Here is an 18,147-nt window from a genome sequence, read left to right as displayed (position 1 = left end):
CCAAGCAGTGTTTAAAAGAATACAATTTGTATGTTGTTATTTCGGGGCATAAGCTAGTAAGGCGGCCGGGGTGCTGGTGATGCAGCCCCGCAACTCATATTACTACATTATTGCCATGGCAATCAATCAATAGGACCTGAATTTAGATCCTTGGGATCCTTTTTCAATATACATATATAATATATATATATATATATATATATATATATATATATCCCATAATTCCAGCACGGGGGCATGGGTGGGGTAGAAAATTGAAGCTCATTGATCAGGTAGCTGACTGGTGAGTTTCAGGTATAGCAAGAGAACCTATCTCCAAACATGAACGCAGAAAGCAAACTGAGAACAACTAGCCAATGTCTACCCCCAGTGTCCACAAGCAAAAGTGCATAACTTCCACAAAGAAGAACAGTTAGGATCTACAGTAGGGCTCAGTGGCAGAGCATATGCTTGGCATGTGTGAGGCTCTGAGTTTGATCCCCAGTACTAAAATTAAACAAACAGAGTGACAAGGGAATATACAGATTAGTCTAGGTTCTTTGCTTTTTGTCAGTCTTTAAACCTTTTTTACTTGCATTTGTTTTCAAATGAATTTCTCAAAGAACATCCCCTGAAAAGGATGAAACAGACTTAATGAACTCAATGGAAAATCCTCCCATACAGATTATTTCCCACCACTAATTGCTAAACAATAGGCTTTGTTTTAAAGTCTGACTCTTAACTTGGAGCTGCTTCTCTGAATTTTATTTAGTGAAGTAATGGAACCATGTGTGAGCAAATCTTCTGAATAATTTCAACTTTAAAAGCCAAAAACAAAACAAAACTTGCTAGTTTGTCTAAAAGTAACTCTTCAACAAGTTATGAGACAAAGTTTTCCTTTAAATGTTCCACAAGTTGCCATCTTTCTACCATCACAGTCAAATACACGCGATACAACTTCCCCACCTGAGGCATGTTGAAGGGTGAGATCTATGGCAATAAGCACATCTGTATTACTACCACCTAGTATCTCTCATCTCCAGTCTCTTGCAACCACCATTCTATCTTCTTTCACCATGACTGTTATACTCTTGAATACCTCTTATGCAACAGGATTACACAAAATCTGTCTTTTTCAAGATGGCTTTGTTCATTTAGTATAATGTTATCAAAGTCAATCAATGAAGGCATAACTTTTTAAGAAGTTTTTTTTAAAGGTTGAATCACAAGTCATATATATTATTTATCCATATCACCCAGGTTAAAACCCTGAAAACTCAAAACTGAGGGATTGAAGAGAAGGCTCAACAGCTAAGAACACTTGTTTTTACAGAGGACTTGGCTTTGGTTCTAGCCACAAATGGACATTCATGACCACTTGTAAAACCAGTTCCAGAGTATGTGAAACCCTCTTCTGGCCTATACAGAGACCACGCACAACATGGTGCCTAGGCAGGCAAGTAAATAAAACCCTTACAAAATGAGTATTGTAAAATTCCTACAGAAAGCCAATGCTTTGATTATTTATTTTCTCATGAGCAATCAACCCTTCTTGTTTAATCTAAAGGTTAACAATGTAATCTAGCCGGGTAGTAATGGTGCATGCCTTTAATCCCAGCACTCTCTTGCTGTGCCAAACAGTGGTAGTGCACGCCTTTGACCCCAGCACTTAGGAGACAGAGGCAGGCGAATCTCTGTGAGTTCGAGGGCAGCCTGGTCTACAGAATGAGTTCCAGGACAGCCTAGGCTACACAGAGAAATCCTGTCTCAAAACAAAACAAAAACAACAACAAAAACACTCTTGTTGTGGCATAGGATTTTCTGTCTATACCCTGATTACTTGCTGAAGAAAAATTATATCTTTGTTGTCATGAGTTACCTGTTGCATCCTCTGTGTATTGAAATGAAAGCTGATTTTTTTTGGGGTGGCAGTGGTGACACATGCCTTTAACCAACACTCTAAAGGCAGAGCCAGGCAGATCTCTGTGAGTTCGAGGCCAGCATGGTTTACAGAGCTTGTTCCAGGACAGCCAGAGCTACACAGAGAAATTCTGTCTAAACGTGCCCCCACCCCCGCAAAAAAAAAAAAAAAAAAAAAAAAAAAAAAAAAAAAAAAAGCTGACCTCAAAAAGCTAAAACTTAACCAGGCCTATATTTAAAATACTTTTACTTTGGTTTTGGCTTTAAGAAATGGTCTTTTCAGATATATTTAAAACATCTATGGAATTTAAATCTTTGTGAATTTTGTATCTTCTTGCACAAATGCCTGTTACAGTAATTTAAGATGCTACTGAACTGCCTTCCCATGTGCTTGATACACTTCCTGATAGCTTCCATCCCTTTGTTAGTATGGACTGGTCCTCTATCAAACATTGTTGGTATGCTCTTAACATATTCCTCTGAAAAATAAACAAGTTATAGAAAATAGAAACTACTAATACATTTCTTCTAGATTGTAGTCTATTATTGAATGACGTGTTTGCTTGACATTAAGTTCACAGAGATTAAACACAGGTACATAGTCAGATGTTTCAGATCTCAAGTACAACAGATGGATATTCTAAATGGAAGAAATTCATTTTTCTTAACTATACATGAGGAGGAATTATATTGACTAATTTCCAAAAAGGTTGAAAAGAAATCTTTGAAAGACTTGCAATGCTTTAAAACATTCATATTTTATATCTACACAATGCTAATGTAAATTACATTATGCTTCTGAAATCTCTTCAGAAAAAAATAAAAAAATTTTTTAATGTGCTAGTAGAGTTCAGAAGAATAAAATGACCTTGGTGATAAGCAGTAGTTCATTGATATTAAGCTAATTTTCATATGTTCCTATTGTGTAGTTTCTATTATGAAAAAGGCTTTCAAATAGCAATTTAAATATTTAGTTTCAAAGGTACTTCTTTGAACTGACATGAAGCCAGCATACTCAAGAGTTCTAGAGGGAAGAAAAAGTACTGTGTTCTGAAGTAGCCATACAAACATAGACCATTTCATCCTTTAATTAAATTTTCAGTATCAGCATTATTGCATTCAAGTAATCAACACAGATAAGAGGATTTCTTTTTAGAATATTTTTATGGTTTATTTAACTTTATTTCATGTGTATTGGTGTGAAGGTGTCAGATCCCCTACAACTGGATCTTCAGACAGTTGTGAGCTGCCATGTGGGTGCTGGGAATTGAACCCAGGTGCTCTGGAAGAGTAGTCAGTGCTCTTAACCCCTGAGCCATCTCTCCAGCCCCAAGAGGGCTGTTTTATGTACACTTCTCTCCTTATTCCTGGTACTTTTACTCAATAGTACCAAGGTATAGTGGGAAGAATATTAACTTTGGGATCAGAAAGACATGGACATCCCAAAGCCTTAGACTTAATTTAATATGTAATTGGAGGTAAAAATACTCAATAAATTTGAGATTTAGTTTCTTCTTTGGTTAAAATGGAGCTACTTACTCTTAGGTCATGGGTTATTGTACCACTGCAAAGCACCTGATATTTTCTCCTTTCTTAGGTAATTCTTAAAATAGTAAGGTTCAGTCCCCTCATTTTACATAACGGAAATAACATCACTATATAAGGTTTTAAGAAGAAAATCAAAATTTAACTCTTTTTTTTGAAACCTATTAGATTTCATTGTTTTTTTTTTTTTTTGGATTTTTTCGAGACAGGGTTTCTCTGTAGTTTTTGGTGCCTGTCCTGGAACTAGCTCTTGTAGACCAGGCTGGCCTCGAACTCACAGAGATCCGCCTGCCTCTGCCTCCTAAGTGCTGGGGTCAAAGGTGTGCACTACCACTGTGTGGCACAGCAAGAGATTTATATGACATATCCCTACCCCCTATTGCCAGAAACAGTTCATTCATCAGGATACCTTCAAATGCACAGAGCTCATCACAAAAATAATAAAAATCATTGGCTATTTCCATCAATATCCTACATACACTTGACATTCAATCCAATTTAGATGTGAGTGCATTTACTATCTTCAAATATTAAGTCAAGTTGGGTATAGTGGCTCATGCCTTTAATCCCTGCAATTGGGATGCAGATGGATACCAGTGAATTCAAGGCCAACCTGGTTTACAAACTGGATTCTAGGACAGTCAGTGCTACAAGAGACACAGTCTCAAAACAACAGCAACAACAAGAGATCAAGAGAGATGGGTCGCAGTGGTGGCAGACACCTTTAATCCCAGCACTGGGGTGACAGAGACAAGAGGATCTCTGTGAGTTCAAGGCCAGTCTGGTTCACCAAGCAAGTAAGTTCCAGGACAGGCTCTCAAGTTTCAAAGTTCCAGGGAAGCCCTGTCTTGAAAAACAGAAACAAAAACAAAAGAGAGAAGGAGAGAAGGGGAGAGGGAGGGAAGGAAGGAGGGGGAGGGAAAGAGAGAGTGGTTTTTGTTTTTTTTTTTTTTAAACAGGAGTAGGTTTTTAAAGGGAAAAGGGGAAATCTGTGCTAGGGTGAGCTGGAAAATCCTGGTTGGACATGTTAGCTAAATACTGAATTTTGATTGTTGAACCCTTGATGTTTTGTCTTAGGAACAAGTCATGGCCAAATAAGAGAATAGGCCTTGGATGCTAGCTTTAGGAATGTACCAGGTTTAGCTAGGGAAAGAGGAAAAGGGGAAAAAGGGCAAAACCTGTCTTCAGTGTTTGCTATGCTCAGGCCATACTTAGAGCCTCTTCAATACCACTTCTTTTAAGAGGTGCAAGACTCATCCTGAGAAGAAGTAGATCCAGACTGTACACTATGGGTTGCAATTATCAAAATGTTTAATGGAAAATGGAAGAGAAAGTTCAAAAACAAATTACTATTAAATGTTTTTAACACAACATGTTAAATAAACAAAATGTTAAATTTACCACAGAAACTCATAGTTAACATGCCATAAAAAGTCCAACACAAGCTACAAGTGAGGTGCATTTCTGTAATTTCAGCAGCTAACAGAAGGATCACTGGCCCAGGCTACTCTAGCCTTTAAGTAAGTAAGTAAATAAATAAATAAATAAATAAATAAATAAAGGCAAGACTTTTGATATGGAGAAAAATTTATTGCCACAAAGATTGACAGAACCCAAAGACCAGTGGCTGATGATGCAAATGCTGATCTGATACAGTCGTAACCAGAAATTCTTAACAGTTATACACTGGGTTCTTAAGGAAGTACAAACCTCTAAATCTGGTAGCATCGTCAATTAAAATCTATTTTTATTTCATTGAAAAGCTTAGTGTTGATAATGAACTTAAAAGACAGAACTAGGGTTTTATTTACTTTTTAATGACTGAAAGAAGGGTTGGGGGTACTTGGGTCTTACAAAACTCAACTCTGAGAGAAAAAATCTTCAGAATATTAGGATCAACTTAAAAAAGAAGAGAAATTTTTAGGCCAAACTGTATAATGTAACATGTTTATGACTTGCATACTTCTATATTTGGTCAGTCTTTGCACATGAAATGCAGCAGGGCTGTACAGAGTCAACAACAGTGTAAACACCAGGCAATATTGCTTTGCTTACATTTTTCTTTTAAGGCTAACAATACAGGAAAAGGATGAAAGTGGAGAAAGACGACCTGGTAACCAGTTTGTGAACAAATGAAAACACAGTCTCAGGTGAAGCAGCATTTTCCTTTCAGGATATACATGGATCTATTCCTTAAGATCTATGAAAATTTGGTTTAAAAAAAAAGAAGAAGAAAAGCAATATCTACAAAGTACCAAAAAGGCGCTGGGCGGTGGTGGCGCACGCCTTTAATCCCAGCACTTGACTTCAAGGCCAGCCTGGTGTACAAGAGCTAATTGCAGGACAGGCTCCAAAACTAGAGAAACCCTGTCTTGAAAAAACAAAAATAAATAAATAAATAAATAAATAAATAAATAAATACAGGGCTTGTGAATTATAAAACAATTATAAGCTGAGTTACTTTAGGTATAGACTAATTATTTAAAAGGCTGTTATCTTGTATTTTGTTTTAAAATGTTTTTATTTCCTCACTTTGAAGTAGACTTCTTGGCAATCATAAATCATAGTGAAGCCGGGCGATGGTGGCGCACGCCTTTAATCCCACCACTCGGGAGGCAGAGGCAGGCGGATCTCTGTGAGTTCGAGACCAGCCTGGTCTACAGAGCTAGTTCCAGGACAGGCTCCAAAGCCACAGAGAAACCCTGTCTCGAAAAACCAAAAAAAAAAAAAAGAATATAAAAGCTGCAAAGGTAATTATGGAGAACCATTGTCAAAGCAATTTCTTCAACTGTGTTTTTGAGTGTGTGTATGAGTCTGCTTGGCTAATGCTGCAATTCTATGGCACACTGTCCAACACTGATTTACTTCTAAACTCAGATTCACACAGACACACACTGACACACAGAGTTACGGAAAATTGTACAACATAGCAATATGGCAACTTTAATCATGAAACTGATCTAACATTTTACATTAAAGTTACATGTAATTTGGGGAGGGGGTTTGTTGTTCTTTGAGACAGGGTTTTACTACATAGCCCAGGTAGGGTCTTGAATTCATGAGCCTCCTACTACAACCATGGAGCATGTAAATTAAAATGTACATATATTCAAATCAATAATACATTCAAATTTTAATTCAAATTTAGAGCCATAAAGAAAGATCATAAAGAATTTTCTTTTTCATTTTCATTTCCTAAGAAAGATTTGGTTAAATCTTTAATATATAGCATAATCTATAGCACCACATATAGCTGTGAATTAACACAACAGGTCCTTCGCTTACATTAAAAAGTTGTATATGCTCTGGGGGGTGGTCACAAGCCTTTCTGAGGAGGAGTTTCAAGACAAGTGAGGGATACACAAAATAACCCTGCCTTGAAAAACCAAAAAGTTATACATGCACTTCCTCGGCACCAAAGTTCTTTTCCAATGACTTTTCAGCTGGACAGTTTCACTACCTTCCTTTGCTTCTCTGCCTAAATAAACAATGCAGCTGGAAGCTCATATACGTGTCTATTCACAAGAATGCAAACACAGGTGTTGATCTAAATGAAAATACCAAACACACTGTGAAACCCTGTCCCTGTGGGGGAGGGGACCCACGCCCTGCGGACTTCCCCAACCCCCAAACCTCAAACTCAAGTTGGAGCACGGTTTTAAAACGAGTGCAGCGAGCATGATGAGTTTAACAGTCTGCTTAGGACAAACGCTTCCAAGAGAAGTGGATCCTTCGGGTAACACAGGTATGGGTATGCTTTCAAGAAAAGGTGCAGACTACAAATGTAGGTATTTGTCAAGACTACGGTCCCGACTACTATCAGGAAATGGGACAGCACACTCCTGGAAGACCGGGGATAACCTTTGGGCGGACTCACATAACCCTGAAAGGTGCTAAAAATCAAGACATAATAAGGCGCTGGAGCATACAGGTGTTTCTTGTGGATGGAAAGAGTGCGGTGCCAAAAACACGTTGCCAGGTGGATAATATGAGGCACAAAACACCAATAGGAGAAAGCAGAGCGACACTGAAAGCGATCAAGTCTTTCAAATTAGGAGCAACCAGGGAAGCCAACTGGAGGCCCAAATCAACCTCAGTCACACACACACCGACCTAGTGGGCAACGGGAGAAACTGAGGCGGAGAACATCGGCAATTTCTCAAACAAAACCGAGACCAAAACACGAAAGTAGAGAAACCGGCTTTGCTTGGGGGGGGGGGGGGGGCGGGGACCTCTCAAAAGGCAGCAGTTACATAGCTTGGAGACAGACACCCACCCAGACAGGGGGAACCGGTTTGGACAGGGGCTCCAGGAGGGTAGGGCCCGCGCATGCGCCATCTGCCCTCCGCGGCCGCTTCCCCACACCCAATCTCCGCTCCCCTCAGAACTCCGCCCGTCGTGGGAGCCCCCTGCAACTCCCGGCTGGACCACGCCCGGTGGGAGAAGGCAGCCGGGCTCCAGCCAGGGAGGCAAAAGTACCCCCGCCTCCGGGGTGGGGAGACCAGAGTGAGAGGAGGGGAACGGCGACACTACCCGACCTGCTGCCGCCGAGCACCATCCGGGAGGCTCCGTCGCCTGGGCCTCCCCGCCGCCCTGCCTCCCCCTTCCCGCCCCCTGCTCACGTGAAGCGGCTCCTTCCGCCCTCCGGCCCGCCTCCTGCCCCACCTCATAGGCCCCTTGTCCTCCCGCGAGGCGGAGCTTCCTTACTCGCAGCCCCTACCTAGGAACCTGCTGGAAGATCTGCGCTTGCGCGCGATTCTCAGCCTCAACAACCTGCGACAGCAGCTGAAGCCCAAGCCCGGAGGCATCTCTGCGTTCACCTTTAATGAGCAACTCCTAAATCCGCAAGGCAGCACCTAACGCCAACTCAACGCCCCCAACTTTTACTGAGGCGCCCAAAGCCAGGATTGTGATAAGTGGTTTTATAGAAACATCTCTCTCATTTCAGCTTTACCCCAAACCCGTGAGGATTATGTGGTAGAATCCTATCTACAAATTATAGACTCCCTAGAGTTAGCACGTTTTAGGCACTAAAGAAACGAGGAACGAATAAGGTTGTTTCAGACTGTGACTCCGAAGATTTTAATTTTATTTGAAACGCATTACAAATTGAATACAAAGCAACAGCAATAAAACAAAGTTTAGAATTCCTCTCCAGAAAACACAATATAGCCGAAAACAAAACAGGTGGTGTGCAATTTTTTTTTAATTATTTTGTTGTTGTTGCTAAGGATTGAAACTAGGACCACGGGTTTATTTTTAATTTGTGACAGAGTCTCACTGAGTTACCCCAGGCTGCCTTGAACTCACTTTGTAAATCAAGCAAGCCTTGGATTTTTCATCCTCCTATCTTGACCTTCCTAGGTAGCTGGGATTACAGGTCTTTGTCACCAGGCACTGCTACTATACAAGATTTAGTACTTTATACTTCTAAAGCCGCTTACTCGATATCAGAACGAAGTACACTCCTTTCCTAGTGAGTCACTTACAATGCGAACAAGAAAAGCAATAAAAACACAGAAAACAAGTTTTGTTGCTACAGTTCCTCTTTGTGTCCGTCCTTTATAAACACCTACACTCCAGTGGGATAAGGATGATGTTTCCTTTTTACGCACCTATTTTAAAGTATGCAAATAATGAGGAAGAAAGTATAATCTTGGGAACTCTTGGCACAGTGTTTACTATTTTAGTAGAAAACGTTGATGTATAGTCAAAATACATGTATAAATTAAGTATTCTTAAATAAAACTTCATGGCATAATCAATAAGTTTGGAAAAAATTAAAAAATAGACATAACTTAAATAGGAACGTCATATTTTCACCACCAATGTTAACATTTCAGTTGACAAGATTGGTTTAGTAATCTGATGTCATTTTTTGACACAGAGCATCATGTAACCCAGGCTTGCCTCTTGGTACTCCTGCCTCCATCTCCCAAATGCTAGAGTAACATATCAGTTAGTAATCTCCTTTTTCAATTAACAATACATACCTTACTTTTTATTATTACATCTAATTATTAGATCATTACTTGCATCTAGTTATGCCCTTTAGGTGTTTTTTAAATGTACAATGTGAAAATGAATGGCTCTTTACAGATATCTGAAAAACTGAAGTACAAAATTCCTGGATTTGAATGAAGTCATTGAGTTTGCCTTCTAAATCCTACATTTTTGCAAACTAGAAGTTGTATCTGAAAGTTCAATGGATTGAGAGAAACATTATGGACTAATGCATGTTATTTAGAATGCTGTGTTAGACATACTAGATAACAATGCAGGAAAGCTAAGCACAAGGAAGTTGGACTAGGGCATTTAAAATAGATCCCCATCTAAACTAAAAAAAAAAAAAAGCCGGGCGATGGTGGTGCACGCCTTTAATCCCAGCACTCGGGAGGCAGAGGCAGGCGGATCTCTGTGAGTTCGAGACCAGCCTGGTCTACAGAGCTAGTTCCAGGACAGGCTCCAAAGCCACAGAGAAACCCTGTCTCGAAAAAACAAAAAAAAAACAAAAACAAAAAAACAAAAACAAAAAAAAAATAAAATAAAAAATAGATCCCCATCTAAACTGATTGGTTGGTCAAATCTGCCCTGGAAGTCTTCTAAAAATGGAGGTGGGGGGCACGCGCACGCGTGCACATGTATGTACAAGAAGGCACTTAAGCATGTGCTGTAGAGGCCTGAGGACATTCTAAATGTTAAGTATGAGGTACATTGTTTTTTTTTTTTTTTTTTGAGACAAGGTCTCTCACTGGCGTGGAGTTCCATGATTAGGATACACTGGCTGGGCATCCAACTCAGGAGTTCAGCAGATTTCAGCTCTGTAGCACTAGAACTGCAAGCATTTACTGCAAGGCCTGGTTTATTTGTGTGGGTTCTAGGAACTGAACTTGGGTCCTTCTGCTTGCACAGCAAACTGAGTGAGCCATCCACTCAACACCATCAATCAATATTTTATTTCCATAGTTGTACTTTTCAATGTCAGAATTTTATTTTGGCTCCTTTGCATAACTTTTTTCTTTCATGAGATTCTCGTTTTGTTCATATATTGTTTTCTTGACTTCATTCACGACTTGAATTTTTCTAGTAACTCAAAAGAGATGTTTTAAAGTCTGTGAGATGTGGCCAAAATATATGGGTCTCTAGGTTTGATCAAGACCAATACCCCATAAAATTTTTTGTTAAATATTAAATATCTAAGCTTCCTTGGGGACAATTTGTCGACTTAATTTTTTATTTCAAATGGACCATACCTTCCTGTCTCTTTATATGTCTCACAATTTCTTTAAGAAAATATTTATTTACCTTTATTTTATGTATTTTGGTTTTGCCTACATGAATGCTATGTGTACCACATGTGTGCCTGGTGCCTGCAGAGGCAAGAAGAGGGAGTCAGGTCCCCTGGAACTGGAGTGTCCTAGTTAGGGTTACTATTGCTGTGATGAAACACTATGACAAAAGTAACTTGGGGAGAAAAGGGTTCATTTGGCTTATGTTTCCACATCACTGAAGAAATTCAGGACAGGTACTCAGATAGGTTGGGAACCTGAAGTCCAGGAGCGGAAGAAGTCGCAGAGGATTGTTGCTTACTGCTTGCTGCCAATGGCTTGCTCAATTTGCTCTCTTACAGAACACAGAACCATGAGTCCAGGGATGGCTCCACCCACAATGGGCCAGTTCTTCCCACATTAATCACTAATTCAGAAAATGCTCTACAGGCTTCCATCCAGCCTGATCTGATGGAGGCATTCTCTCAACTGAGGTTCTCTCCAGTTTCTCCAGCTTGTGTCAAGCTGACACAAATCCAGGACATGGAGGTACAGACTCCATGTAAGTTGCCATGTAGATGCTAGGACCTGAACCTGGGCCCTTTTCAAGAACAGCAAATGCTCTTCACCACTGAGCCATCTCTTCAGTCCTGCTTTGTGATTTTTGAGCTTACTGGAAATTAAGACATTTGAATCATACATGGTAATTGTAGAAACCAAGATCTCCCTTATCCCCCTTATTTGTTGGGATTTTAATTTTTGTTTTGTTTTTACGTATATGAGTGTTTTTTGCCAGCATGTATGTCTGTGCACATGATAGTGGCCCTCAGGAACTAAAAGAAGGCATCAGGCATCCTGGAACTAGAGCTACAGATAGATGGCTGTGAAATGCCATGTTGGTAATTGAACCCAGGTCTTTTGGAAGAGTAGACAGGTCTTAACCACTGAGCTATCTCTTCAGACCAGTTTTAATCTTTTCCTGGCTCTTCCGTGAGCGTGCATCCCTACTGAACATGTACATGAGCCTGCATACTGTCTGTCACCATGCACATAAGCCTGTGATGTGGGATCCCCTCTGTATGCTGTAATATGTTTTATTGCTATTGGTTAATAAAGAAGCTGCTTTCAGCCAATGGCTTAACAGAATAAAGCCAGACTGAAAAAGATATAGAGAGAAAGTAGGCGAAGTCAGGGACACCATGTACCCGCAGCAGGAGACAGACACGCTGAAACCTTGCTGGTAAGCCACAGATTAATAGAATGGGTTAATTTAAGATAGCTAGCTAGAAATACGCTTAAGCTATTAGCCAAACAGTACTACAAATAATATGGTTTCTGTGTTTATTTCAGGTCCGGACATCTGGGAATAAACGAGCAGCCTCCCCCACAAGCCTGCGTCCTCCCTGATCAGCACAGCAGTTGTCTACTTTGCTCCACACAAACAGTTGCTTTTCAATGTCCTAATCTTTGATTCCAAATACAGTAAAAGGGAAACAATACAATGTTATTCCCTTAAAACTCCTAAAAATTATATCAAAATGGACAAAAAAAAATGGTAGCTGGCCTGTGCTTCTATCCCAATGACCGAAAGAAATAACAAAGGCCTTGGGTTTAACCCCCAACTTTGGGAGGTGGGAGAATAAAAGAGCGAGCTAAAGTATTCATCCTGTGGCTGCTCCGCTCTGTTACATCCTTGTGACCATGATGCACTGAAAACTCTGAAACCATGAGTCAAGATAAGTCTTTCTGCTGGCTAGTGGTGGCACTTGCCTTAAATTCCAGCAGAGTCAGAGTTCAAGGCCAGCCTGGTCTATATAGAGTGAGTTCCAGGACAGTGAGGGGGGTAATTAGAGTTATTAGCATGTATGTATAAATCATTCCATATGTTAATCACAAAATGCACATTGTTCTCAAGTCTATATACAAGAGTCACCAAGAGAGACAACATGTTAGAGCAAAATACAAGCCCTTGTGGATTTTACAAGTCCACAAAGGATCTTTGTTGTGGAATATTATTTTAAGACATGTTACATTTATTTATGCTATGGAACATTTGTATAATGATGCAAAGATGTGCTGCATTCTTTTAATTGCATTTGTTTAACTCTGTGAAGCTGTGTTACTGTGTCTGTTACTGTGACACCTGATTGGTCTAATAACGAGCTGAATGGACAATAACAAAGCAGAAGAAAGGATGGATGGGACTGGCAGGCGGAGAGAATAAATAAAAGGAGAAGAAGAGAGATTGAGGAGCCTCACAGCCAGCCATGGATGGGGTGTAAGAGCGAAAATAAGATTATAAAAGTAAGAAAAGAAAAAGGCCCAGAGGTAAAAGGTAGATGGGTAATCTAAGTTAAGAAAAACTGGCTAGAAAGAAGTCAAGCTAAGGCCGGGCATTTATAAGTAAGAACAAGTGTGTGTGTGTGTGTGTGTGTGTGTGTGTGTGTGTGTGTGTGTGTGTGTTTATTTGGGAGCTGCCATGACAGGCTCCCAGAGAGCAAAGAGCCAAAAGAGTAATAAAACAACAACAAACTACAGATTTCCTGTCAACATAACAGAATAAAGTTAGAAATCAACAAGAAGAGGAAAACTAGAATCATCATAAACATATAGAAACAATACCAATGAGTAATAGAAGGAGATCAAAGGGGATTATAAAATACTTAGAAATAAACAAACATAATGCGCATATTAATTTTATAAGCTGTAGTTATGGCAATCATCAGAAGGAAATTTAAAGTTTATATTTAAAATAGAAATCAGAAGTGGGTGCATACTTGTAATCCCAGTCCTTGAAGGGTAGAGGCAAGAGGATAACAAATTCAGGGCCAATCTCTGTCTAAATAGTGAGATCAATGCCAGTTTAGGATAAACCCGGTTTCAAAATTCAAAAACACAACAAAAGAAACAAACCAACAAAAACAAACAAAAAAAAACTTCAGATCAAAAACCTAGACCTTATTTTTCAAAGATCTACAAAAAGACATAATATATAAAGCAAACTAGGTATGGTCTTTAATCCCAGCACTTGGCAGTCAGAGGTGGATCTCTATGGGTTTGAGGCTAGCCTGGTTTACATAGGGAGTTCTAGGACAACCAGGCCCACAAAGAGAGATCCTGTATCATAACAAACAAACAAAACAAAGAAGCAAAGCTAACATAAAAATTAGTACCATCAAAGAAACAGACTGCTGGAATACACCCCTCACTGTCTATGATTTAGGCTTCCAGTGTATTCTTTCTTTTTGGGATTGGGAAGTATTGCTTCTTTTTGCTTATTGGAAACTTATATTTCAAGGGGAAGTCTAATTCTAGACACCCCTTAACCTAAGTTTTATTATTCAGTCAATAAATATGTTTTCATATAAAAAGTTAAAAAATTAAAGATCAAATAAGAGACAAAGCAGTTGAAAAAAAGCAAGAGAAAAAAAATCAACAAAAATTATAAAAAAAGACCAATATACAAATAACTGTAAGAAGAAATAAAACCAGGGATATATTACTATTAACATTATAATTTTTAAAATGAGACTATTGTAATAACTACATGTCAAAAATTAGAGAGCAAAAAAAAAAAAAAGAACACATCACTTGAAATAAATAAATGAACTAAACTGGTTCAAGAGAAAGCCTCAATAACCCTATACCAAATAAAGAGATTTATTTAGAAATCAAAATTTCCCAACAAGTAAAGTCTCACACTGTTCAGTCTCATCAATGAATTCTATTAAATGTTTTTTGTTTTGTTTTGTTTCAAGACAGGATTTCTCTGTGTAACATCCTGGTTGTCGTGGAACTCACTCTGTAGACCAAGCTGGGCTTGAACTCACAGAGATCTACCTCCCTCTACCTAGCAAGGGCTGGGATTAAAGGTATGTGCCATACTGCCCAGCTCTATTAAATGTTTAAAGGAAGAATTAGCAGAGTTTTCCTGAAACTTTTAAAAAAATTTAGGAATGAATGCTTCCTAATACATTCTATGCAGTCAGTATTACTGACACCAAAATCAATCAAATGTATTATAAATAAATAAAAATATAGATCAGTACCACTGAAGACTTGATCTAAAAATAATCAGCAAACTATAAATACATTAAACCCAAAAGCATATTAAAAGAATTTCACCATGACCAAGTAGGATTCAGCCTACTTTACGGACGCAAGGTACTTCAACAACATCAATCAACAGAATACATTGATACAACAAAATAATGGGCAGAAAATTCTTCAACATGGCAAAGGTGTTTATGAAAAACTCATAGTGAAACACTTAATAATTTAAGGCATAAAAAATTCCTCTTAGCCAGGCGATGGTGGCACACGCCTGTAATCCCAGCACTCGGGCGGCAGAGGCAGGTGGATCTCTGTGAGTTCGAGGCCAGCCTGGTCTACAGCACACGTTCCAGGACAGGCTCCAAAGCTACAGAGAAACCCTGTCTTGAAAAACAAACAAACAAAAAAAGAATTCCTCTTAACATCAGAAATAAAACAAGGATGCCCACTTTTACTTTACTGTTACTACTCCTATTCATCATTGTACTAATTGCTAGAACTATTAGACAAGAAAAAGAAAAAGCATCCTGTTGGAAAAGTAAAATGATCTTTGTTTATAGATTACACCAATCTATAGTAGAAAATCAAAAGAGGCCACAAGAGAACTACCAGAATAAGTGAACTGCAACCGTTAGACCAACATATGAAAAAAAAATCCGTATTTTTTAAAAATCATTTTTGGACACTAGCAATAAGAAATATGAAAAGAAAATTAAATAAGCAAATCCAATGTGTGAATGAAGCCAAGCAGTGGTGGTGGTGTACACTCTGAAACCAGCAATCGGAAGACAGACACAAGGGGACCTCTGTGATTTTGAGGTCATCCTGGTCTACAGAGTTCTAGGGCACCCAGGGTTACATAGAGAAACCCTGTCTCGGTCAACAACAACAACAACAAACAACAAAAAGTGTGAATGAACCAATAATGCCAAAAAACTAATTGTTGAAAGCAATTAATACAGACTTAAAGAAGCATCTTGTGTTTATGTACGGGTAGGCATCAAAATCTTAACACTATCCAATGCAACCTACATATTCCATAAAACCCCATTTCCAAAAGCCTTTTCCCAAGAAATGGTAAAGTCAATCCTCAAGTCAATACAAAAATAGGGCTAGAGTTGTAGCTCAGTAGTAGAGTACTTGTGTAGCACCAAGAAAGCCCTTGGTTCAATCCCTGCTACCAAATTCAAATGGAGGTGCCAAATATCTCGAAGAACCAAAACAGTCTTAAAGAAAAATGAATAATAAATGCAAAAAATTGCCTGCAAAACAGTATGGTAATAATATGGATAAATATATAGATCACTGTACTCTTGACAACTCTTGTTGATTTTCAACAAGTACATTCAATGGCGAAAGGTTTTTAACACGTTACAAAACATAGATGTCCACAAAATAGAAAGTGGTAACGCGGGAATAGCTAGTAGTGGTTACACAACATTGCACAAGGCCACTTAACTTTAGATTGGCAATTGATTAAAATGACAATTATTTTGTTTTTTACATAATAACGCCCCCAAAGGGTAAAGAAATAAATGAAGATAATCACGCAGCAAACAAGTGGGTTGGCAAAGTAAAGGGGATTCAGAAAGATATTCAAATTTTCTCATCGGTAAGAGTACGAGGATGATTCCTTTCAAAAACCAAGAAGTATCGATGGGTAGGCCTGGGCTTGAACTTGATTCAAACAGGCACATTAAAACATTGGACAATCACTAAATTTTTCTAGATGGTTGGCTCTGGAGCTCAAGAGAGGTTTTCAGGCTAAGGAGAGATCTGTGAACATCCAGGGTAACCGAAGCTATGGAAGGCAAGAGATTGGCCTGGAACACATAAGAAAGAGTCCCTAAGAAACACCAGTATCCACAAGGGAGGGGAACCAACAGCTTTCGGCGCTCCAGGCTCCCACGCGGCGAGTCCACATCCCAGGGCGGGAGGGACTTACCACGGCTTGTGCGCAGGCAGGTTGTTCAGGCCCATGCAGGAGGCGGACGGTGTGAGCCCTGCGTGACGACAGCCACCGAGAACAGAGCTGGGACACGCATCCCACGGAAGACCCGAAGCTGCAGAGCGAACCGAAGAGACAGATACTCCGCAGCCGCAGCCGACTCCCCAGCCTTGGCCTGTGCCCCGCCCACAACGCGGGAAGTCCCTCTCAGGGGCTCGTCGTCCTCCGAGCATTCCGATTGGCGGAGATGACCATGGGACCTGGAAGTTGTCTTTGTCCGGCCAGGGCTGCCCTTCCGGTTCCGTTGGGTCCCCCTTTGGCTCAGGTTGCCTGCCCCTCCCCCTTCCCGGAGCCCCGAGGGGCCGGAGCTCTAGACTGTGCCAGATCCAGATGGCGGCCTTCCCCCCGGGTCTGTAAGTTCGGAGGCGAACGGAGAGCCGGGCTGGGGTGCGGGGTCTCTGGAAATGGAGCCCCCGTTGGGGATCTGGTTTGGCCGTGATCTGCCCTGAGATGCCAGTCGAGGTGCTGGTCTAGGCCCTCGGGGGACTTAAGCCTCGGACCGGCCCGTGATGCATCCCACGCTCTTCCCCTTACCGAATCTGCAGTGGGGAGTCTCAGGATGCCCCAGGGACCGCCTCCTGGGACCCTCTTCCTAGGACCCTGTGACTGGCCAGGACGCCAGACTCTGGCATTTTGTAAAAAGTGCTGGACTTGAGGCCAGCAGAAAACTGAACCGCGGGAGCTAGCCAAGGCAAGGCCTTCAGTGCCGACTGCGAGACTGCTGTAAGTGCCAGACTTTGAGGGGTTTTGCCCTTGCTCAGCTCTGGCTACAGCACCTTTTGTATTACTGGCGCTATGCCAAACAGTGGAGGGTCATCACATATCTAGTATTCATACTCGTTTGGAAACGCTATCTGAACAAATCGATGCTCGTATACGGGTCGGGGTATGCAATTGGTTACTTATATCAGCTGCTGTAGGGACAGTTGAGGGAAGCCGGCAGAAAGTGGCCTCTAAATTCTACTTCGTGGAAGTACTTTTGCGGCAAAAGGGAAAGTTTTAGTACTGCTGAGATGTAATAGAGTGTGTGTGAAAAGAAAAAGGAATAGAAGTAGGGAGGTTGTGTGCATAAGATGGAATTTGATGAAGTCCAGATAGTGAAAGGTTTAATTAATCATAAAAGGAGATGGATTATCGTTTTTAAACTCTTTGAGCAGAAAACTGACATGGTCGTATTTGCAGAAAGTCATTGTTTTCTGGGAAGCCGGTGGAATAGAAAGTAGCTGAATCCGGCTCTCTTAGCTAGAATACACTTTTGTTGGTGATCTCTCTTAGCTCGAATGCACTTCTGTTGGTGATCTCTCTTAGCTAGAATGCACTTCTGTTGGTGATCTCTCTTAGCTACAATGCACTTCTGTTGGTGATCTCTCTTAG

At 40.3% G+C, this 18,147-nt stretch overlaps 2 protein-coding genes across 6 annotated transcripts in view; one reads left to right on the top strand and one right to left on the bottom strand.

Moving 5' to 3' along the window:
- Window positions 1-16,813, bottom strand: part of Rabgap1 (RAB GTPase activating protein 1) — a 158,793-nt gene extending 141,980 nt beyond the window's left edge. For 2 of the 5 annotated variants that reach the window (XM_026777425.1, XM_026777415.1), the window contains exon 1: window positions 16,711-16,813. The gene's annotated coding sequence lies outside the window, so the exon portion shown is untranslated. Of the gene's footprint in view, window positions 1-7,982; window positions 8,043-16,710 lie in introns of those variants that run through there. The other 3 variants (XM_005345942.3, XM_026777423.1, XM_026777419.1) reach the window with 2 other exon arrangements.
- A 184-nt stretch (window positions 16,814-16,997) lies between these two features.
- The window catches only part of Zbtb26 (zinc finger and BTB domain containing 26), an 11,555-nt gene continuing 10,405 nt past the window's right edge, over window positions 16,998-18,147 (top strand). The window contains exon 1 of the mRNA XM_026777432.1: window positions 16,998-17,126. Within this exon, the coding sequence (XP_026633233.1) occupies window positions 17,104-17,126 (23 nt within the window). The 5' untranslated portion in view covers window positions 16,998-17,103. The remainder of the gene's footprint in view (window positions 17,127-18,147) is intronic.

The sequence above is a fragment of the Microtus ochrogaster genome, chromosome 4 (assembly GCF_000317375.1).
Source record: "Microtus ochrogaster isolate Prairie Vole_2 chromosome 4, MicOch1.0, whole genome shotgun sequence".
NCBI classification, from domain to species: Eukaryota; Metazoa; Chordata; class Mammalia; order Rodentia; family Cricetidae; genus Microtus; species Microtus ochrogaster.
This window is presented reverse-complemented; position numbering and strand designations above follow the sequence as displayed.